The sequence below is a fragment of the Pelecanus crispus genome, chromosome Z (genome assembly GCF_030463565.1).
Source record: "Pelecanus crispus isolate bPelCri1 chromosome Z, bPelCri1.pri, whole genome shotgun sequence".
NCBI classification, from domain to species: domain Eukaryota; kingdom Metazoa; phylum Chordata; class Aves; order Pelecaniformes; family Pelecanidae; genus Pelecanus; species Pelecanus crispus.
The window spans coordinates 5,127,474-5,151,176 of record NC_134676.1 but is presented as its reverse complement, the minus strand read 5'-3'; the positions used below and the strand labels follow the sequence as shown (position 1 = coordinate 5,151,176).

The 23,703-nt window shown below is 40.0% G+C and overlaps 1 protein-coding gene across 3 annotated transcripts in view; it reads right to left on the bottom strand.

Moving 5' to 3' along the window:
• The window catches only part of EPG5 (ectopic P-granules 5 autophagy tethering factor), a 64,640-nt gene that overhangs the window by 15,883 nt on the left and 25,054 nt on the right, over nucleotides 1-23,703 (bottom strand). For all 3 annotated transcript variants that reach the window (XM_075725844.1, XM_075725845.1, XM_075725846.1), the window contains 20 exons: nucleotides 22,105-22,245; nucleotides 21,229-21,373; nucleotides 20,195-20,392; nucleotides 19,538-19,648; nucleotides 18,617-18,736; nucleotides 15,645-15,811; nucleotides 15,214-15,441; nucleotides 13,189-13,312; nucleotides 12,135-12,276; nucleotides 10,870-11,041; nucleotides 9,684-9,846; nucleotides 8,946-9,088; nucleotides 7,186-7,342; nucleotides 6,023-6,217; nucleotides 4,710-4,923; nucleotides 3,754-3,914; nucleotides 3,426-3,633; nucleotides 2,685-2,760; nucleotides 1,659-1,762; nucleotides 674-849 (listed from right to left, as the gene is read on the bottom strand). In XM_075725844.1, coding sequence (XP_075581959.1) covers nucleotides 674-849; nucleotides 1,659-1,762; nucleotides 2,685-2,760; nucleotides 3,426-3,633; nucleotides 3,754-3,914; nucleotides 4,710-4,923; nucleotides 6,023-6,217; nucleotides 7,186-7,342; nucleotides 8,946-9,088; nucleotides 9,684-9,846; nucleotides 10,870-11,041; nucleotides 12,135-12,276; nucleotides 13,189-13,312; nucleotides 15,214-15,441; nucleotides 15,645-15,811; nucleotides 18,617-18,736; nucleotides 19,538-19,648; nucleotides 20,195-20,392; nucleotides 21,229-21,373; nucleotides 22,105-22,245 — 3,145 coding nt within the window. The remainder of the gene's footprint in view (nucleotides 1-673; nucleotides 850-1,658; nucleotides 1,763-2,684; nucleotides 2,761-3,425; nucleotides 3,634-3,753; nucleotides 3,915-4,709; nucleotides 4,924-6,022; nucleotides 6,218-7,185; nucleotides 7,343-8,945; nucleotides 9,089-9,683; nucleotides 9,847-10,869; nucleotides 11,042-12,134; nucleotides 12,277-13,188; nucleotides 13,313-15,213; nucleotides 15,442-15,644; nucleotides 15,812-18,616; nucleotides 18,737-19,537; nucleotides 19,649-20,194; nucleotides 20,393-21,228; nucleotides 21,374-22,104; nucleotides 22,246-23,703) is intronic.

Below are 23,703 nucleotides of genomic sequence, written 5' to 3'. Positions count from 1 at the left end.
TATAAATACATTCATACTTTACAACTCCTTAGCCAACCATAAATCCACAGCACCATTTTACGTCAGCAGAGGAGTAGACAGACACGGCTTCTCCATCATTTTGCCCCCCATCAGAAGAGTTGCACATACAAATTTCTAAGCCTCTCAACCAACCAGTACAGAATACCAAGCTACTGCAAACCAGAAAGAAATGATCTACTACAAACTCTTAGCTGCACAACCGGATCCATTTCTCTTCACTCTAAGAGAAACTAAGAAACTCTAGGCCTGTTTAGAACTGCATGAAGAACTCATCCCAGACAGATAACAGTAAATCCTGGAGCGTTTCCACACCTATCTGCAGGTTTACATTGTCTCAGACAACTTAGAAGCGAGAACAACATGGCAATAGTAAAATATATTAACTCTAACTAAATATTTATCAAATATATATGTAATAAATGAGACAGAGCAATGACAGATTACAAGGACTGCTAGCTTTACAGCTCCCCACAACTTTGTGTAAGACGCCATAGCACTCTTTCAAAAAAACCATCAATCACAAAACGAGCAGCTATGAGTACTGCAACAAACTTTAAAAGCTTACTTGGTAAAGAACCATCTCCAGCTCCCCAGTTATTTTCAAGGGCAACACTGATTATGAACTTAATTCAACAAATGCCAACGTACTCACTTTAAAGAACTCTTCCATAAGCATCTGGTCTGGATGCATCTCCTTCCATGGAAGCCTTCTGAACTCAGTATGGAAACTATAGAGAATAAACTCAGGCATTTTGGGGGCTGTGCAATATTCGCAGTAGTGCATTAGATGTAACCAGAGAGCCCCACGGTGGCTTGGCAACAGCTTATCTAGATTCAAAGGATACAGCTGAATTAACAACAGAAAAAAATTTAGGGAAAGCTTGACTACAGAAGAAAGTCCAATTCTGAAGATGAAAAACCATAAATGCAAGTTACACCAAAATACGTGTGTCAAAGAAAAAAAAAATGCACATTTTTAAGCTTTCAAAATTTTTTTTTTTCCCCTCCAAATCAACAAGTGGGGGAGCTTAAGATTTCATGCCCTTCCTCAATCTTTTGAAGAGTTGCTGGACATAATCTGAGGTTATAAAATACTTTTGGTTTGGTTTTGGTTTTGAAAAAGATCTTATGAATCTGGGATCTTATTAAACATGCAATGATACGTTATTTTTATTTATTTATTTCTACAAGATAAGTTTGAATCTAGTTCATCCCTAAAGGTTGTTCAGAGGCACTTGAAAAATTAATTTTTTCCCATTCCTCTGTCTAACTACACATTAGGCACAACTAGCAATGCTAAATAAGACCTCAAAATGATTGGTCCTGAAGATTAAATTACCCCCAAGACTAGCAGTTGAGACACATGAATTGGTCATCGTGACATGCTACTGCATATGTCGTATGGGAACAACATATAGACCTGGAATGAAGTCATGCACTTCTCATGACAGCTCATTTTGGTTTTTACTTTCCTTCACATTAACTTTGTTGTCTGACAGCTATGCATTTATCAATCATGTTATATACTCTTGCCAAGAAAAAAAAAAAAAAAAAAAAAAAAAGGATGAAATGTCTTTTAAGGATGAAATAAAGAACAGAAAGTGCCACTCCATTGAAACAGCGTGCACTTCACCCACCTTTAAAGCTCTCGTGCAAAAGCTTGATGCAATCTGTAAACAAGCAGACCACGGCGGATGCTACGGGAGTGTCGCTCTCTAACCAAGGGTAACAGGGCTGGTTACTTAAAAGAAGTGAAGCAACACAAATTTCAGTGCTGAGTTACCAGACCATAAACAGATGATAAATACTTAAAACGATTTAAATATTCTAAAGCACAGTAAATGAATACAGTAGCTAGTACACAGTAAATCAATATAGTAGGTATCAGCAGTCCTTTCATTCAAACTCTTCAGAACTGGCTGTTTCTTCCTTCAAAGAGGTACACATTTTGATGTAACACTGAAGATCCACAAAACCACTGAGTAAGCAGAGATTACTTGTTTGATATTTCAAAACTGAATTAAATACCAAAACAGAGGAATATCTGAATGACAGCACATACCACCTGCAGTCAACCTTCTAGTTAAATGCTGGAGATACACTCACAGGTCAGAAAGCTTTTGGCTTTGGAAGAAAGTTGAATTTCAGTGTATAACATTACAAATAACTCGTCATGTGAAGACAGAGGTACACAAGACAGTAGATCATCATACAACTGATTTGGTCCAAGGTTTCTTTACATACCACTGGCATTTGGGGTTGTATTTGTTCGGCTTTTTTTTTTGTTTTAAACTAAGGAGTTATCAGTACTACGGAAATTAAAAAAAGAAAGGAATCTAAAATTTAAATTTGAGTGTTTCCAGAACTAAGTGCAATTCATATTTTTCTCATCTCCGCTTCCTGACCAGAGCTTGGTTAGATTTCTTGTATCTAAATGAATTACTCAATCCAAGTCTTGGAAAATTTGACTTTAGAAACTCATGAATTAGTTCCGTAATTGTTAAGGATATGACACAAGTCACAGCTATTTAAAGGAAGGTCACAATACAGTCATGAATTAGGGGGGGGAAAAAAAAAAAAAAAATCAGGTAACGATGAAAGTCATTCTTAATAAAGTCCTTACTTGAGTAAAAACTCATTTAATTTTAAAATGCAATATATACCTTGCATCTTCCTTATCCAAGACCAGTATCCATGGTTTAAAGAGTCCAGCAATGACTGAATACAAGGACTGCAATGCTAGAAGAAAACAAAACACAGAAGTTGCTTTCTTCCCGCCTCAAATTAGCAACAGTGAACATATTACACTTTCCCAAACTTGAATACAATGTCCTTTGTTTATTCCAATATTTAATCAGTTCTTCCTGGTCAAATAAAAATTTAAAATACAATATGCTTATTAGTAACTCCAGTTAACAATATGATTGCTTTAACAACAATCGTAAGCATTTTGTATTGCTTAGATTTTTTTATTAGTATCACTTTAACACATCTGAGATTGTGGGGGTAAGGATGATTCACACTTTAAACCTGCATATGCTGAAATAAAAGGCGTTTTGGCGATTTTTTCAAAATCAAATTCACAACATGATGAAATTCAGTAGTCCCTTGTTCCCAAACCTCTGCTCGGTGCAAAAGACTGTATTTTTCTTTGAAGAAAGTATGATCTCTTCCTAAAATAATTTTAAAGCAAGTTCAAATATAAACAAGCTTCCTCCAACAAGCATAAAGCCCCACGTGGCCATGAAGTAGCATCAACGTTTCCCATCTGTATTTTAATGTTTCTCATCATTGTACAAATGCAGAGCAAGAATATTTTACCATATATTTAAATGGTCTTTAACAGAGGAAATTAGAGAAACTGAGTGCCTGTTCTTAAGTAACTTGCTTTTGATACACATTACCTGCTAGAATTCTGTTACTGCCAACAGGCTCTTGGGCTAAATTGGCAACTTCAGTGTCAATAAGTCGCTTAGTAAGATACTCCAGAAATTTATTCACTTCAGCCACATAAGGACTCCATTTTGAAAACAGGCCAAAAGTCCTGAAGTCCACTGAAGCCAGTCGGAGTTTGCAGAAAGACGTGGAAAGCCATTCAACTGTCTCTCTAACCTGCAAAAAAGAAGGAAACTATTAATCAGCTGCACAAAGACTGCACAGCAGTGTTGTGTGTCACTGGTGGGCAGCTGTTTCAGCTGAAAAACATAATAAATCAACCAAAGAGGCACCCACCTGTTCTGCAGAGAGGAGAATTTTTGCAGCATCCTGCAACACAGGACTTTCAGTAGAATCACTTTTCTTGAAGCTTCCCTGTTCAGTCACTGGTGAACCACACCCCAAAGCCTTAAGTGATGCCTTCCAACAGTCAGGGCTTAGAAGCTGCTCTGATGAGCCTTAGGAGAAAGAGAAGGGAATGCATTTGTGAAAGTCAGGAGAAGGATATTACTCCCTTTCTCAGTAACAGTGAGAAAAGGTTGAAATTAGAGCTCCCTACTACATAAAAAAATTAGGTAAGGCATGAGGTTGAGAGCCCCAAGTTTAAGGGTGAGAGATATCTCTAATTCCCAAACATAAGTAATTCAATATTCCCTTTTGGCATCTACATGCTCTCTAAGAAGAGAGTTTCCCAGGCACTCAGTACATCCCTGGCTACAAACACATATTAAGAGAAGTTATTGCCTCAGCACATACAGTTTGATAGAAAGCAAGTACTTTTGTTCTCATTTTAGAAGCACAGGAGATTATGGGTAGCATCTAATGTCAACCAGGACATTTTCAGCAGATTTCAGTATCAGTCCCAGGTCTCCATAATTCCAGTTCTCAGTTTAACATTGAAGGGTGCTCAAGAACAAGGATGCTGCATTACAGACTGTGGCATAATTATAATTAATAAGCACTTCCATTAATAGAAACCTCTCCTCCATCCTTCTCCCGTGATATGGGCTGAAAATCTGTTGTCACTGATGCGTGTACTTTGATCTGTAGAAGAGTGTTTCTTTCTAGTAGAGCTAAAATAGGTCTAATAAAAACATGTAACATAGCATGCACATAAAAGCACATGTAGAAACTTAAGAAAGTTTGAATCATTCTGCATTTGTTGCTATTTAACTCCACTGCATGCAGTTCATATTTTTAAGTCAGAAGAGTTCTGTACAAAAGCTTTAGTACGCATCGATTCAGATACTCACTTTGCACGAACAACCTTAGGAAATCGCTATAGTGATCAGGGAACTGATACCGGATAAGGTTAGTCCAATGCTTGCAGAAGATATTAAATGGCATCAAAATGTCTTCTTCAGGTTCAAGGCCACATGCATTGAGAGCCAAGTGAATAGACTCCAGAAGCTTGGTACGTTCAGACAGAGGTGGCTTAGCAATGTTTAACCACTGTGTAAGGTCAAACTAGAAGAGAGGACAGGAAGCATTTGTAAGTAGAAGCTTTAACAGCCGCAACACCTTTAGGAGAAGGAAGAAATTGTCAGGGGGAAAAAAAAAAATCCTGAAGTTTTTACATATTTAAGAAAAACCCAATGAATTTGCACTTCATTAGACTCAACTCAAAACAAAGGCAACGCTCTCCAAAGGTTATGATTTAGCACATTGCAGAAGTCTCTGAATTTATGAACCAACCCTTGGCAGGTGTTCTCAGATTCACAAAGATGCATACGAATTTCCACGCTTCAGTATCACTGCCAAACAAGCACTTAGAAGCATTAGACTGTGCTAATCTCCACAGTCCATACATTTTTCAGGTGGAGGTGCAAAGCTTTTGTAGCCTCCAGGCTGCTTGTTCAGACCTAGGTCAGCAGGGACAGTGCTGATCATTGCCACTAAGGACAGCTCGGAGTCGTGCCCCAAACAGACTGCCTGCTGTTCACAGCTGTCAAACCCTGTCTCTGGGTAACTAATGAAGAGAATCAGAGAGCTATCAAAGCCTAAAGTATAATAGTAATTTCTCCACCAACAATACACACAGACAGTATCACGCAGCCCTGAAACAAGAGATGTGCAAATTGCTTGCTCCTACCTAACTCTGTATGTTTTAAGATAGGCAGGAAGGACACGGGTGCCAAACAGAGATGGAAGATTCAGACACTGTTCCAAATTTGTTTGGTTTTGTTTTTAAGATACCTGGGATTCACTGGCTATTTTGATGAATGCCTCTGCAGCGATATCAGGCAGAAGCAGCCATCGAGAGCCTGCTTTAATTTCAAGATAGGAGTGCACTGAAGAGTAAGCACATACTGATACTATCTGGGCTAGGAAATGGTAGCTTAAGCTTCCTATTTGCTTTTTTGCTTTTGCCCTCCAGCCCCTCTTGAGCTTAAATACAACACACACCATTCAGGATGAGCAACAGAGATCTACAGAACCTGGCAACGTTATTTTAAAGTACCAGATTTGCACCTCTTTCTTCCTTAGCCTAAAGTCACAGTCTTTATGGGAAGAACACCCACAAAAACAACCCACAAAGGAGAGACAGTATTCACGAGTAGTTTACCTTTGTCAGCAGCATGAAGACAACATCACTGTTATCCTCACTCAGAAAGGCCACGACTTTTTCATATAAAGTCACAAATTCACTGGGAGAGGCAACAGGAGTGAAGTAAGGAGAAAGGAGAGTACAGAGCCTTCGATTCTCCAGGATCGTCTGGAGGAGACGTTTGCACTCCGACTTGGTCCCACTGATGAACACCTGAGGGAATCGGAAATGGTGAGGAAAAAGGCCTAGTATGAATCTATTGGAAAACATACCTCTCAGCTTCTTGTCGAGACAAGCACAATTTTTATTGCTTTTAAAAAAAATGTACGGACTGTATGAGATCGACTTCAACTAAATACTGCTGTTCCACAAAACACAATGTAAAATAAACATGTTTCCCTAACCCACTTAAGAACAGCACTTGTGACCATACACACACTGCATAAAAACACCTAGAAATCCAATTGTTCTGATGGGTTAACAAATGAAAATGAATCCAGATTTCGGTAGCCTTGCCTTACATTAGGAAAAGCTTAAACAGAACTATGGCTATGGAGAGCTCTTCAACACCTCAGCTGTTAGAGGCGCTTAAGGACAGCTGCAGATGGAAACAAACTGCATTTAAGAGATGAAAATAAATGCCTGGACCGAAACAGAGGCTAATGTTTTTTCTTAGAGCACCCACATAATGTGTTCCCCACAGCAAATATTACCAAAACCAATAAGCACTTACGTGCTCTACCAGCAAACTTCTGGCTAATTCTCTACACAAAGAATATTTATTGCAAGGCTGTAGAAGAGAGGTTTCTAAACACAGAGGTTGACAAGACATATGTCAGCTGGAAAGTGATCGATAACAGAGAAATATATGGCAAAACACTCTTTTACGCCCTGGAAGTATCCAAACCTTAGTTACCTGCCCAAAAATCCAGCCTACCTTAGCATTTAACTAACACAGCATTTATTAGCACTAAGCAGGCATCTCAGAGCAACAGTTTTTATTTTGCTTATATGCAAGCTTAAACTCTCCTAAAGACTGTGTATATTATACAATTAGTTGAAAGGAAAATGGGATAGAAGCTTAGAAGTTAATTTTCAGGCTTCTGAATGTTTTAGACCCCCAATATCAGCAGGCAATTGGAATAATCATTAGGCATCCAAAAATCAGAGAATAAACTCACTTGGCCTAGAATCTCAATGCAGGATGTGAAGAACTGCCTTGTGGGAGGATTGCGTTGAGTTTCATCACAGACGTATTCCACTAACGTAAAAAACAAACTAATTCCGACTTTCTTAATTGCAGGCATAGGCTGCACCTTGTAGATATTTATTAAGGCCCTGCAAAAAAAAAAAAAAAAGAAGGGTAGATTAAATTTATGTATGGAAAATAATCTGTGACAATAAAGGTTTCTTGCCAATATATAACCTTGAGATGGGTATTTCTGTCTTACATGGTAACCAAGCATGGGCTCACAGAATGACAGCATGGTTGAGGTTGGAAGGGACCTCTGGAGGACATCTGGACCAACCCCCCTGCTCAAGCAGGGCCACCTACAGCTAGTCGCCCAGGACTATGTCCAGATAGCTTTTGAGTATCTCCAAGGATGGAGACTCCACAACCTCTCTGGGCAGCCTGTGTTACCCCTCACAGTAAAAAAAGTGTTTCCTGATGTTCAGAGGGAACCTCCTGTGTCTCAGTTTGTGCCCACTGCCTCTTGTCCTGTCACTAGACATCACTGAAAAGAGCCTGGCTCCATCTTCTTAGCACTCTCCCTTCAGGTATTTCTACACATTGATGAGAAGCTCCTGAGCCTTCTCATATCTAGGCTGAACAGTCCCAGGTTTAGCTTAAGTAATTTTGCTGCCTGAAATGCGTACCTCCAAACCTCAAACAGTCTCCATAACCAGAGTCAGAAAGTGATCATCAAAAGATTTTTCACAGCATAGTTCCAACAGATTATTTCTCCCTCAAATCATGCGCTCATCATGTTCTTAGGCCATCTCAACTACCCTTATACCACAAAAAAATTTTATTTAACAGGCTCAGCAATAACAGAATTAAAACAGAATCAGTCTTTTCTTCTGTATTACTAAGTAAATGTTTTATAGAGCTCAAACACCCATCTTTACTGAATTAAAACATCTGAAGAACATGCAATTCCACAGATGTAAATCCCAAGAACTAGCTCATCCACAGAATTTTTCAGATTAATGATCAAGAATGAATGTGTAGAAATAGTAACTGATTATTTTTACTTGTACACTCTGTAGGGAACCAACTACACTAAAAGAATCCCAGCAGAAATCTAGGAGATTGAGAAGAATGGTGTTGCAAGACTGGACCTCTGGGATGAGCTCTAAAAGGCCTTCAAGAGGAAGGCAGCCTCTGACTAATCCATTTATTTGCTCCCCCCAAAAAAGTGATATTATATAGTCCTCTTCCACTGCACAATTTTGTTTCACATACTGAAAAGCTACTTCAAATCATAACTCTCTATTAAAGAGCTATGTCCTGCACTGTAACAGGGAAAAACCTAGAGAGAGATATTAAAAACATATAGTTTAGCCTATGGCTGAAACAGCTGTGGTACAAGTTTGCCATTTCCTGAAGTTTACCACAGCATCCCTGTCATCACTCAATTTGCTTTTGCTGGGTTGGAAGGGCTATTCTAATGCAGAATACAATTAATTGAAGTAGAAAACAACACTGTGTGCCCTGTGGAGGCTGAATGACCAGCAGTTAGCTCTTCTGATAATATACAGAGTTATTGCTTTAGAGGTCTGTGTCACAAACATCCAGGTCTTAGGATTCCAGCTCTGTTGTCAACCCAAGCTGATAAGCATTATGAAAAACACACAAACAGATTCCACATTTTAACTCTAATATACAGAAAAAGAAATATAAAACACCACTACCTAAAACAGTGTCTGAACAACCTACGTTATAAAATTTTCCACATGTACTGCTGCTTCCACAACACCCAGAGAAGGTGGCTTCGTAGCTTCTGCCTGCAGTTGTCTCACTTCTTTACGCAAAGCATGAAGCTGCTGGCTCACTGCTTCATTTTTATGTTTCCCTTCAAACTAAATGACAAAAAGACACATATTCATTTCAGAATAATATCTCTTGCTCAAATTCTTCAATGTTGCACCTATTGGTAAAAATGAAGCAGAGCCCAGTAAGAGAACTCTGAATATAGATGGTTTTCCCCTGAGAGTTTTCATCAGACTTAGTACATCGTGCCCAAGCACAAATCCTTGGTCATGTTCCTATTTAATTATCACACGCTAATATAATTCATGTCTTTTATGGAAGACATTTAATCCACAGGGACTGAAACTTAGAGGGGATCAAGAAATTCATATACCAAGCAACATGGGAATACTTCCATAAACATTTTCATGCTTCTATTCCTACGTGAGCGTATTCCCACATTCACACATTGGGAAGCAGTTTAGAACGGACGCTAGGAGCAAAACAAATTTTATGCAACAATTTATTCTTCAGCTGTTGATCTGCATCTCCTTTTGGACATTACATTTTAGGTATTTCAGGTAACTATTACGTGTGTATGGATTTATTTGGTTAACTGCTACCATTCTTGTAACCATTCAGTCGTTTCACTTTCATTATCCACATCCAACAGCCCCAAAACAGAAGTGATGCCACGTCTCTAACCTGGATTGTCAGAAGAGCTGCTCCCTGGCAGCCTTTATTTGAAGTTCCCCGGCACTCCAAATGGAGGGTGATCTGCTCTTCCCGATTGACGTAGAGCTTAGGTACTGTGTCCAGTATTTCACTATTGAGAGCAACATGCTGAGATTCCCAGAGCGCCGCAGTTCTGAAAAGCATTTATTAGTAAAGTTACCAAAATCTTTACTGAAAACAGTAATGCTAAGAATTTATAAGCAAGAGACGAGACTTCAGTTTAATGTGCTGTACAAAGACTCCTGACACTTTCCTAGAAAACATAAAAGGTTATTAAATGAAATTGAGTTAAAAGTTCAAAGTAATAGCACTTCAAAAGTAATAAAGAAATAGGTTCATAAGAACAAAACTACTCAAGTCAGCACAAGTGATTTTTAATTATTTCACATGACAACCTGGAAGGAAATTAAATAGCTCACCCTCTGTAGGAAATGCAATTTTCCACCAGATGAAAAAAAGCTGGACTGTGGGATGATTCAGTCAACAGGGGAAAAAAAAAAAAGCCCACCTAAAATTGCTGCTGGAATTGTTTAGACACATCCTCTCTTGGGCTTAGCAAGTTTTTTTGGGGGGGCTGGGTTTTTTAATAATAATATTGATATTAAATGACTACATTGGGCAAGAACAGCTACAGATTCATCTGCTGTGTTTGAAAATACTTCAGCTGGATTCTCTTAGTAGGAATATTAAAAACAGAAAGTCTCTTCTCTTTCACACACAAAGCTAATAGTCCCAGACATCAGATTTCTCTCTTGGCGATTCCAATGCTTCACACTGCAGCTACTACATTAGTGCAAAAGGGTTAACTAACTTACTGTCAGCAAATCTAGGCTAAAGGGAGAGTTTATTTTAAAAGTATGCCATATGAGAAAAGAAATTGTAGAAGTTAGATGTCAGCTGATGTAATCTCAGTTGTTAGATAACACTTGTGTAGTCTTATCTTAGTTAAAGGAGTGGAATAAGAATACACTAGTCAAGGGGAAAAAAAAAAAAACCACCACTAAACAAACAAACCCAACCCAAAACCCTGAGACAAGAAGCAGAACTCAAGTACTGACAGTCTTGTGCCAACACCACAAATGAGGCTGCTGCGAAGGGCACCTGAAGACACTGCTAGACACGCTAGCGAGGCAGAAGGAAACCAGCTCTGTCTTACTTGGCGTGTCGCTGCAAGACGTTAAGGTCCATGCGCATGAGCTGAATTGCTTCCTTCTGACTTAATAGACTGGCAGAGGAAATAACTGGCACAGGAGCTTTCATCGTCTGGAGCGGCAGAAGGGGCTTGGGGGTATCAAACTTCTTCAAATTATTCATTATCCTCTCTTTAGCTAGAAAAGAAAGCAGAAGCAAGTTTTGCCAGTAAGAAAAGTTTAGGAGACACTGAACAAAAATGTTATTTTTTTGCATGAAACACTTCTAGCAGCAGACACATTTCTCAGGATTCCTCCCTTTTTTAAAAAAAAAAAAAAAAAAAAATCACTTAACTAATCTTCCTATTTTTTTTGACAAAGTTTATTTCACACAGCTAATTTTCATGACCAGCTCCATCACACAAACATCAGGACCCAAGGCCCCATTACTTTCCTTGTTTCCCCCAACCACTCCTACCTTCTACCCTTCCAATTTTCCTCTTATCACCCCATTTATTCCCCTCATCTGACAGAGGCTCCCAGACCCAGCCTGGTAAGCCAAATTCATCTTCCTTACCCCACAATTCATCCTCAGCTCTCATCTTGTCAGCTCCAATTCCTCCCCAAAGTGCAGCCTCTGTCCGGGTCAGCTCCCTCCTCCTGCTGATTCCCATTCAGTTCCTTTGACCAAACAGTGCCAATTCACCTATTAAACTATTCCAGTTTCCTTCTATTCCCTCCCTCCCATTTTTTAATCAGCCGCAAAAAAATCCAATCTCATCATATCCGTAATATACGTACCATGACTATTATCCCCTTCTGCGCTAGAACCTTTTCACCATGCCAAAGTTCCAGGGGAACAGCAAGGAAAGGCATTGGGAACAACAACAACAACTAAAAAAACAGAATCAATCTTTCTGTTTCCAGTACAGTGGTTTTTGCCGTTGCTTGCAGCTGTCTCTATCTAAACTTTGGGAAAATGCAGCCTGTCTGGAGTATGCTTGGCGTGGAGGAATCTTTGGGAAGCTCACCCATGAAGCTCCAGGCACAATATGACCTGCTGTTCTGTGATGCGGCAAACTTTAAACCAAAAACATTGATGTCAGCCTCCCACATGGGCATCTTAGTGAGAATATCATGAAAACTTCCTGCAAAATACTGCACCCATAGAAAACAAACTGTATTAACATCTTTATTCACAGATTTCATTATGTTCCTAAAGGAACCAGGGCTTCACCATACTAGTAATTCTTTCTGGCCCAGTTTCATTCACAATATTCTTCTCTCTTACCTGATAAAGGGTTGGCGAAATCTGTTTGCCCTGCAGAAACACAGGTTGTACGCGATTCAAGCTGAACCGGCAGCCAAAGGTTTAGAGCTTCCTGAAACTCATGGTGTACGAGTTCAACATTGACATACTCCATCCACAAATCCTAAAGCAAAAAAATTAAATGATCATGCCCATTTTGGCCAGTACCATGTACTGTGCCTCCATCCCAGTAGCTGGGGAGATAAAATAAGTACATAAAACTAGACCCTGCAGTTTTAAGTCATGGGAAGATTATTACTGGGGGGGGAAAATAATCTATAGTGAAGAAAAAAGCTGCAGAGTTTTTATCACATATATAGATAAGCCACTGAAAAGCATTTGTGACTCTTAGAGAAGAAATCTGACAAGCACACACAGTACCATTTCTAACAAATAAGACAGAAAAGGTACAGATTATTAAAACTCTGTTCCTAAAAAGGGAACACAGAGGAAACCAAGATAGTATCATAGCGTCATGGCATGATTAACTAAAGCAGGCTGCATTTCCAGTAGTCACATACACTGGAGGACCAAGAACAAGCAGGCATGATGAAATGCCCTTCCAAAATCTCCCTTCTCACAGGTTTTTTTTAATGATACTAACTCTTTAGGCTTACTGGACAGAACAATATACACCTCCCACTCGCTAACTTGTATTTGAACCTGACATGTTACAGAGCACCAACACGAGCAGATTTCAGCTTCCAGTCTTTTGTCATTTCAAGTTCCAGCTTCAATAATTCTCTAAAATAATCTTAGAACATAAAAAGAATTACAGAACAGTACAGAATAAGGACTGTATTCTCATTAAGATAGGCAAGAAATCTACTCATGAGTCCTCACTCAAATATAAAGGAAGACACTTTGGGATAGCACAGGATTTTTAGGAAAAAGAAGTTAGAGCTGTAAAGCTACCATACATGCTGTACACATATTAAAGATCAGTGACACCAAGTCTCTCACTACTTTAGAGGACCCACTTTAACAAGTGAAGTGCATTTTGGATCCCAGATTGCCAATGTCATTGGCACTTTACCTGTTGATTCTGCATGACTTTAGCAAGTCTGTATGCATCATATTGCTTCGGTAAAGAAGGAATGTATGTGTCTCCTTTCTGGAAACTCTCTTCTTCCAACCACAAAACAAAAACATTACAAAGCCTGCGAAGAAAAACAAAAACAAGGAAAAAAATAAATCGGTGTGAACTCTAATTGTATGCATACCATGCATTACACAGCAGTCTCATTCTGGGGTTTAGAGTCAAGGCAACAAATCATGCTACAAGGTGACACGGCTCAAAACATAGATGTTTTAGATGCTTTGTGACTAGCATACTAAGTGTCAGTTCAAAGACCAGCAGTGGAAAGAAGCTATTTAGAAAAATATGAAGGGCAATAACCAAGAGTAACAGGACGAATTTTGAAAAGGAAAACATTTATGCCCATTAACAAACATGACCCAGAACTGGAAGTGTCTCTTACGTCAGGGAATCGTATTGACAACCCCATTCAAAAGACCGATGAAGGAAAAAAAAAAAAAAAAAGACTATGTCTGAGCAAGCTTGGCTTCTCACCCCATGACCTCTAGAGTGCCTGCTCTAAAAGCTCACACCTGAGTTATATTTTTTTTCATTTCTTGTCAGACTCAAATTCATGGCTAGTTGATTCCTATTTCCTCCTCTGCTAACACTGTACTTTAACATAAATACACTTCTTTCTTCAACTGACACCACTCTACTGAGGGGTACCCTTTTTATAACCATATCATCCAAGCTTTCCTGATTAAATACAAGGGGAAACTAGAATACCATTAAATCTTTGCACTGTGTATTAAATATCACTAGCAAGCTCCTGTTTTCTCTATCGGTGTCATTGGTTAAAAAAATGGAAGTAGTCTAGTTTTAAGGGTCAGCCCTTATGCAATGTTTTCCCTCCTGTCTAGGCAGTCATTAACCTCCCAAGCATAAGATTTACTTGGCTGTACAGCAGTATGGTTTTAAGTTGGAGTGTGGAACTCCTTTGAAACGAAAGGCTGACAAAATATTAATCAAGTTCCACCCAGTGAGCATCTCTAGATTATTTTTCACATATGACCAAGGAGGATTTATGATCTCCCTTGTTTGTTTGTACAGTACCTATTGATTGCTGGGGGGGGGAGCACATAAAAGCAGCTCAGATCCTGTATGCCCAAATCCCCTGAACAAGGGACACTGCTCAAACAAGCCTTTCAACTACAGTTTCTAAGAAAATCCAGATACTGTAATACCACAAATATTTCTTAAGGTAGACTCTCCAAATGAAAAGTCTCTGTGTAACAGAACCATGGACTTCCAAACAGCATAGCTACAGTTTCAGCGTGCATGAGATATGTGGCTCTTAGAAGTTACCACTCCTTCCAAAAATGAGTGCTCATCTGCTGAGCTGCAGCAAGTGACCATGCACATCTCCTTAGCCTACTCCAACACAAGGACAGTCTTGCCCTAACATTTTGGTTAAGGAGACCCATCACTTTCCAGCTGGCACAGAACACGCTTGTCACAGCTCAACTTTAGCACGATAACTGGGTAAACTGCGCTAATTAAATCATGTGCTGAAATATCCACTACATTCCCTGAAGAAGTAATCTTATTCAAACTTAAGTTTGGGCCCTAGTCTGCGACAAACAGATGGATACACACAAAGTAGCATTTTACATTTATAATTAGTGATGTACATATCGGTAGCAGATATGTCTAAACAACAAATATTTTACCGGTATGGGGATACCATTAATTAAAACGCAAAGCTCTCCCCTAAGGACAACTCTATCAGCAATTTTTTAATTTTTAGTAGTAAAAACAGCACACAGACACCCCCCCCGCCCCCCCCCCCCAAAGAAACAAAACAAGTTCTATCAACAGAGGAAGGGATTTGACCACAACTATGCATATAAAAAGTGCCAGCAGCACATCTAGGTAAGCCGAGGGTCACATCCCTTCACGTCTCCCACGGCTAAGACTGTGCTCTAGTAGTTGCTCAGGTGGTTCCATTGAGTAAGATTGAACTGGATAGTCTTCCTTTACCTGACAAGTTCCTTATGCAGTTCTGGTGAAGTCAGGTAATCCGGTGAGCAGCTCGCCTTCTCCGGTGATCTGTCAGTGCCCTCTGCGGGACTCTCCACTCTTAGTGCTTTACTGGCAGCGTGGTGGAAGTCTGCTACCTCTATTAAGCGCTGCTTCATTTCATTTAGTAAGGTAGTATGAGCTGCACTCTGGAAAAAACGTCTTCCGATACAGCCATCTACAGGTAATCTAAAAATGAATGAAAAAAGCACAACAAAGTCTTGTTGCAAGTGTCAAGTCAGCATCTCTGCAAATAAATTGACCCTTTAGAAAAGTTGCTGGTACCCGCTGCTTTCGGATGCAGTCTTAGTGTGAGGCACTTATTAGTCTCACTTGCAGTGCAAACTTCTTAGCGCTTGCTCATCTGCTAGAGTCCTTACGATCAGACTCACCCATATTGTGGTCCTGGTCGGTGAAGGTAAAGGAGGAAGAATTTCTGCCAGATTAGTGGCATGAGAGGGTGATCAGCAGGGGTAGCAAGGGCCTGGTGAGCCCAGCGGTAGATCATGAGCCTCTGAAGGGAAGGTACGATGGGCAGCTTCAGCTGGGTCTGTGCTTTCTGCAAAAAGAACATTTCCAGACAAGTGTTCTGCTGCAGTTCCCTGTAACAGGCTGTCACAGCTTAACCCAAGAGATTAACACAGCATGAAAAAAATCAGTAATTATCACAGAATCATTTAGGTTGGAAAAGACCTTTAAGATCATCAAGTCCAACCGTTAACCCAACACTACCAACTCTTCTCCCAAGTAGCTAGCGATAGGACAAGAGGAAACAGCCTCAAGCTGCGCCAGGGGACGTTTAGGTTGGATATTAGGAAAAATTTCTTCATGGAAAGGGTAGTCAAGCATTGGAACAGGCTGCCCAGAGAGGTGGTGGAGTCCCCATCCCTGGAAGCGTTCAAAAAAACGGGTAGACGTGGCGTTCTGGGACACGGTTTAGTCTAGTCTACCCTTGACTGGTTTAGTGTGGACTTGGTAGTGTAGGTTAATGGTTGGACTGGATGATCTTAAAGGTCTTTTCCAACCTAAACAATTCTATGATTCTAACTCCACCACTAAACCAATTAAGAGTAGAGTAATAATTTCATGTTTCCTGCCTTGGTGGCTGGATTATTTTTTATGAAAGTAAAAACTGGGAATCATTAAGGTTGGAAAGGACCTCCAAGATCATCAGTCCAACCATCAACCCAACACCACCATGCCCACTAAACCATGTCCCAAAGTGCCAATATGGAGGAGAAAACATCTGAAACATTCACACATCTGTTCCAGGTCTTAGTGGAAGAGCTGCCCAGCTCACAGATTGTGTTGGACAGCTCTTAAAGAGCAGTGCTACACCTCTGATGCTTAAAAAAAAATAGCATGAATGGAAGGGCTACTCTGATGCAAGGCCAACACATGGGCCACTGGTGTTAATTACAGTTAATTACTGTTCTGCCTCACTGTCCTGGTTTCGTCTGGGATAGAGTTAATTTTCTTCCTAGTAGCTGGCATACGGCTGTGTTTTGGATTTAGTAGGAGAAGAATGTTGATAACACAATGATGTTTTAGTTGTTGCTAAGTACTGCTTATGCCAGTCAAGGACTTTTCAGCTTCCCAGGCTCTGCCAGGGGCACAAGAAGCTGGGAGGGGGCACAGCCAGAATAGTAGATCCAAACTGCCCCAAGGGCTATTCCGTACCATATGGTGTCATGCTCAGTATAGAAACTGGGGAGGAGTTGGCTGGGGAGCAGCGATCGCTGCTCGGGAACTGGCTGGGTATCGGTCGGCGGGTGGTGAGCAATTGCATTGTGCATCACTTGCTTTGTATATCATTATTATTATCATAATCATTATTATATTGTTATTATTATCATTACTATTTTATTTTATTTCAATTATTAAACTGTTCTTATCTCACCCCAGGAGTGTTTCTCACTCTTACTCCTCCATTTCTCTCCCCCATCCCATCAGGGTAGGGGCAGTGAGCGAGCGGCTGCGTGGTGCTGAGTTGCTGGCTGGGGCTAAACCACGACACTCACAGAGGTTGATGTTCCTGGTTTAGACTTCCATGTAACTAATGTTGTTAGAGAACAGAGCAGCAGCAGTGAAGCACGCAGCACATTCCAACCAGTAAAAATAAGTCCCAAGCCACATGAGGACACAGAATCCTACAGCGTGCTACCGCTTTTAGCTTTTTCCAGACTAGATTCTACACAGCCCTATTGAAAATGTAAAACAAAGTAAAACTAACGCGAAGAAAGAATACTGAAGGAAAAATTTTTTTTTTTCTTTTTGCAAAAGCAGAACAAAGGCAATGCAACGTGTGAGCAGCAGCACTCCATATTGGCAACACGGAACACTACTCCATGGACCCACTAAATCATTAAAGAGTCACACACCAAGCTCCCATGGACCGCGCCTGAAGCAGGAGAATGGGAGGCTTTTCCAAGTTCCCATGTCTCAGTGCAGACCCTGGCACTACCTTATCCCCCACACTAGACCTCGGGAACCCTCAGCACCCTTTTCCACGCACTCCCAACGTACTATCTCACTGTTTTCCAGGTAAATCAAGACATGGAAGCCAAGGGACAAATGTTTTCCAGACTAGTCTCCAAGGATTGAAGCCACGTACCAGTCTGGACACAGCCAGACCTATTTTCATAGAGCTTCACAGAGCACAGAGAAAATAATCTATTTTCATAGAGCTTCTAGACTACCTTCTTCATTAAAACACACTGAAACCGTTGAGATGAAGGATGGGCCAAAAGTTACACTTCGAGACTGGACAGCTTTGGTTTCCACTTGCTTGTTTCCAGGATTTCTAACTGAATTTGGGCAAAGAACCTGGAAAATGTTGCAATATGGCTTAAAGCACACTTAAGTGCCTTGTTAAGGGAGAGACCTAAACAGGTCTGAAAGTCTTGGAAAATAATTCAGCAAATACAGAGAAAAGTAAAGCCCAAACTTCTGCAAAACTCAGATTATCTAAGAATGCTCTTTGACATATAGACACATTTTCCCACCTGTACAATCAGAGTATCTGCAATCCCCATCTCAGTGGTATAGAATAAATCCACTGAAGATCACGAAGCATTCAGATGACCCAGAAAATCATGCAAGAGCACTAATTAGTGACTTAAGTTTTCTGTAAATAATGGTATATTAAAAAACAGATATTTGCATAGTAGTTTTTAAACATTCAACTTAAAACAAAGGAAATTTTCTGTCAGGTGTATTTTCTCCTGGAAAGCCAATCATATAAAGCATTAGTTATGCTTTTATCTCGGTAAGAAAAAGCACATGAGAGAAAAACCAAACAATACAAGAGAACACTTTTCTCCATTAGTTCTCTCTAATAAAAGCAGAGGAACAGTTCTCTCACCTTCAAAGCTTGATCAGGAGTTAAAGCATTAACAACCAACTCCCGCTCCACAACTCTGCGAAGCTGTGAATCTTCTTCAAATATCGACTCCATATTTAACACCATCCACGAAAACCATACCTGTAAAAACAGTAATGACAGAACACTGATAACAAAATGGCAGGGGTAAGATCAGGAAGCTGGTTGTTTTCTTAAGAGGAATATGTCTTTGCCAGATTCTCATTACAAAGTTGCAAAAGCAGTATCATGTCTCAACAAGAAAACTGAAAACCAGCTTCCTCCTTATATACATTCTAACATCCCCTTTGTATTCTGTACAATCTTGGGAAAAAAGGGGGAAACCAGGGACAACTGACAGAATTATCCAGAGAGTTCTGGAGAAAACAACTTACTCGAACCCCATCAAATAAGACCCCCTCTCTCCCACCTGCACTACACATCTCCAGTTGGGGTACTGCAGCGTTTTTTTCTTTTTGCTCGAATGAGGAACTTGCTTAAGGGGAGAGAAAGCAACTAGGCGTCAAAATATCCATCAGAGTGATCTAACAGAAGAGTTAGGCTTTACGTATTTTCTCTCATTGAATATATATCAAGAACGACTGAAGATTAAAAGAAATCTTAACTAATAAATCCTATTATATGAATTCCTGGTCACAGATCAGACAAACTTTCCTTGTGCAAAATGTCCGTGTTCCCTTTAGTGTAATAAACTCACAGAATTCTGTTAGGCTAAATTAGGATTTTATCACAAGAAAACTCACAAACACAGGGGATAGGAAGAAAGAGGGAAGAAGAGAAAATCTGCAAAAATCTGTGAAAGAAAAAAAAAAACCACAAAGGAAACCAAAAAAACCCACACCTCTAAACACATGTATACTGCTTTTGCCAGGGTTGTTCATCCAACACCATCACACCACTTACCTGAGAGGAATTGGCATTGCCCTCAACAAAGGAAGGTGTCACATTGCCTGCCACAATCCAGCTGACAAGGGAAGACAGCAGACCTTTGTCACAATGATAGCCCAAAGCATTCTACATGGAAACAGAAAACGTGGGGGGTCTTTTGTAAGCAGCCTAACAGATGATTTATAAGGTACAGGTATATACCTACACTCTATCTTCATCCAGGTTCCTTTCTGCTTCATGTTGCTACTTCCCAACTTTAGCTCAGCCAGCCATCACTGAAATGCCTGCTTGTGCTTTATTTCTTTTTTGATGAAAAGATTCTGGTTTATAGTGACAGTCTCTGTTTTCTCAGGAGAGGATGCTCTACTTTTGTTCTAAATACGCTATTTCAACATATGAAATGCAAAGACTACAAACTACAATACTATGATAGAGCTCATACGAATGAAACCTGCGTTCCAAATAGGTTTTAATTCTTATCATTATTCAAATATCGGATATTTCACTAATCAATCTACTCGGAAACAAATCAGATAACATAACCCCATTACCACTCAGTCATGACTGCTCTTGTTCCATTTCAGGAAAATACATTCACATCAAAATTAGAACAAGCAACACACGAACTGATCGTTTACTCAATAGCCACACCATTATACCACACGCATTTACCTTGTGCTGTTGGTAAAGCAGCTTTTGTACACAGTCCTCTTGACTGTACTGAAAAGCAACTTTACATAAGTCATCCAGCAAGAAGAGTGTCGCCCGGTCCCTGTGCCACAGCTGCTGGCTGGTGAGGACCTGAACCCAGAACTCCAGTACTGCAGTCGGCCCCACTCCACGTGGCTGGTCACTCAGAAAAATGTGAGTCTGCAAATTAAAAATTTTTAAATTTTTAAAAATTTAAAATTATTCAAGAGATTGCAGTTTCAATTAAAGGGTAAGAATTTATTGAAGAACTGTTTAACTTGCATACGGCTGTGGGCCTATCCTTAAAATAAATAATTTACAATAATGCTCTCTATACCTATGTAGAAACAGCTTTGTCACCTCCAGTCTCCAAAAGAGACTGGAGAGCTGAGCATCTTGTGCAATCAGCAAACACAGATGCAAAAGCCATAAGCGGGACTGCTGTGACCTGCAGACGTAAGTGGCACCTATTTCTGAAGTGCAGCCTGCTGTTCTGCAAAAGGACTTCCCAGAGTAGGTCCCTTTAGTCCTTACCCCTCCCTAATGGTAGTGGGCCTTGGTTCTTGACCTCTCTGCACTTAAAAAAAAATGTTCCTGTGTTAGGAAACTAGTACTTTTTTTTTTCTCATAGCATAGTTATAAATCAGTGGTCAAAAGCAAAGCTTTCAAATATTAATATATCCACTGCATTCCTCAGCTAACACAAGTGAGGAGGTAGTGCTGCATATTATATTCCCTTTTTAGGCAGTTTTGACCTCGTATTAGAAAATGTGTTTTCCAAGAAGTCTGGAAGGCACACGTTGTTATGTCCAGCATCACACGTATTTCCAGATTTAGGCAAGTTTAAGTGGAAGTATTTCAGGACACCAAACCCAACTATTCGTACCCCGGGGCTGCATAACTGCCAGGTTCAGCATCCTTTCTAACTTTAAGCACTAACTCAGTCAAAAAAGCCCACCTGTTTTTAGAAAACTCCCCCCCCAACTTTTTTTTTTTTTTTTAAATAATGTTCTTACCTGTATCATACCACTGAGCAGCTTAACATTTTCTCCATAGCTCACTCCTGTCAAGTGCTGTGTTACTTTATGGGTAACCTGCTGGGTCACACCTTGAGGGACTCCACTATCCAGATGAAGGAACAGCTGGATGTAAGATAAAAACCTAGGGATGTCAACAAATTAAATTAATTCTAAAACTTCTCCTACAGCATAATATACAAAAAAGCTACTTCTAGAAATTTTAAAACCACCTTCAACAGCACTGGTGACATGCATATAAAAGGACTGTGATTCACAACCATGCTGCAGATTTAATTGCTCCATTTTAAGCGTATCACAGGCACGGTATGAGCAGTTCACGGCAGACTGTAATTCAAGGCAGCTCATCAGCACCAAATACAGTTCTTGATCCACATCAGCACCCAAATCTAGCCCAGGAGTTGTCTGGGACACTGCCAGGTGGTCCAAGCCAGAAACACCCCAGGGACCACACTATTAATCTACCAGGAGAGTCCAGCACTACAGAACACTCCCAGCTGTTGCTCAACATACCAGTAAGGACACAGTTAAACAGCATTGCTTGCTTGTTTTTCCCACTCATCTAAACACAACAGCTACTTGTCAATGCAGCTCTTTGAAGACCACTTCTGTGGCACAGCAGCAGCAGCGACAACTGTACATGAGACGTCAGTAGGAGACACTCTACAGCTACGTCGTCAACCACAGTCAATGTCAAAACGTAACTCGACCAACAAACGAAATGCACCTCCTCATCGTCTGCATCACATTCTCAATGGATGCAAAACCCAGAACAAAGCCCGATAAATTTAACAGTCAAGATTAACTTATCATTGTTTTTTATCAATAAATGTATTAGGAACAGATAATGCTTACTGTTCATTCTTCAGGAGATAATACTGGCAAGAGTAAAATAAGGGTAAAATCTTATCCAGCACATGGACTACGGTTCTCAGATACCTAGACTGGATGAGTACACCCAAAAGAGGGATCCCCTCAGCACAGAACTTCTCAATGCTGTCAAAACAAAAACAAAACAAGGAAAAAACACATTGACTGTCAGTAGAAAGGGAGACAGGGTGTTGGGTTTGTTGTGGGTTTTTTTGTTAACTGAGATGTAAAGACATTCATATCTTTACACTTAATCTTTGAAATCCTAAACAGCTAAATCCAGAGTTTTTTCTTCAGCTGTAGGAGTCATTCAATTGCCAACAGATTTGTTAAGTTTCCTCCTCCCCTTCTGAGGGTTTGTGTCCTGTCTTCGAAAAAAATCACTGGAGATGTGGGTCTTCATCCATCAAGTTTCAATCCATTTAAAGCTCAAGGTTCTTGCCTCACCTAGCCAACTAGCCTCCCTCTGCAGGCAAAGGAAGAACCTGCAGAGGGAATTTCACGTTACCTACCCTTGACATTTCCTCAGGATGGATGATGCTCTGGACATCCTTCTTCACTACTTATAGATGGAGCCCGGAGGGTTTCCTTACAGTAGGTACTTAGATGGTGGCAGTCAGCTGAGATGCATCCTACTCTTACTGTCCAGAAAACTCACTAGTGGCAACTTATTTGGTACATTGCTCTGCATCAAGTTTTGCTAACTGAGAAGGGTTGCACATCAGGAAAAGATGTAAAACATTAATCCTATGTCTACTCTGAGGTCATAAAAATGAAATATTGTATTAAGCCACTAGCATACAGCATAGCACTTTGCTGCTTCTGCTCATTACCATAACTGGCCTTGAACTTTTGTGTGTGATAAATATCAACGTTACTGTTTAGATAGGAGATGGATGTCAAATGGTTCTTTGCAAGGCCAAACAGTGTTTGGGAGGGAACAAAAAAAAAAAAACCCACAACAAAACCACAGAATTAAATAGGTTCCTTGTTTTTCATTCCATGCTCAAAGTCACATAAAAATTTCCACTCTCAAACCAGAATACCTTCTCAAATTACTCTAGTGCTTTGAAGAAGCACATATGTACGTATGGCATAACCTTAGCATCAAGCAATGGCTTGGGGAAGGAGAAGACAGCCAAGACAATTTCTCTTTAAAGAGCAAAGCAATATTGTATGCAGAAAACAAGTTAGTGAAAATTTTGAATAGAGTAAAAGATAACTAAAGAGATCACAGATTCAGGGAAAATTGACCTGGGAGAGACTGATTAACCTGTCTGTGGCTCCACACCTTAATCAGCTAGTGCATTTCATTATGTCCAAAAGCCTTACCACAAACCAGCTGAAAGCAGTGAAAAAGACTGTTTTGGAACACAGTCAGGGCTAGGAGGTTCAGTATCAAGGTTTTAAAGCTCTCTATTTATCATTACCAGCATAAGTGGTTTTTCTCCTCACTATTTTCTATTACTCTGCTGCAGCCCTGCTAAAAAAAATACCTGTAGAACAACCCTTTCGGTAAGTGTGGTTAAAAGTTACTGCTGTCCACAGCAATCATGCTCATCTTTCAGTTTCAATATTATTTCT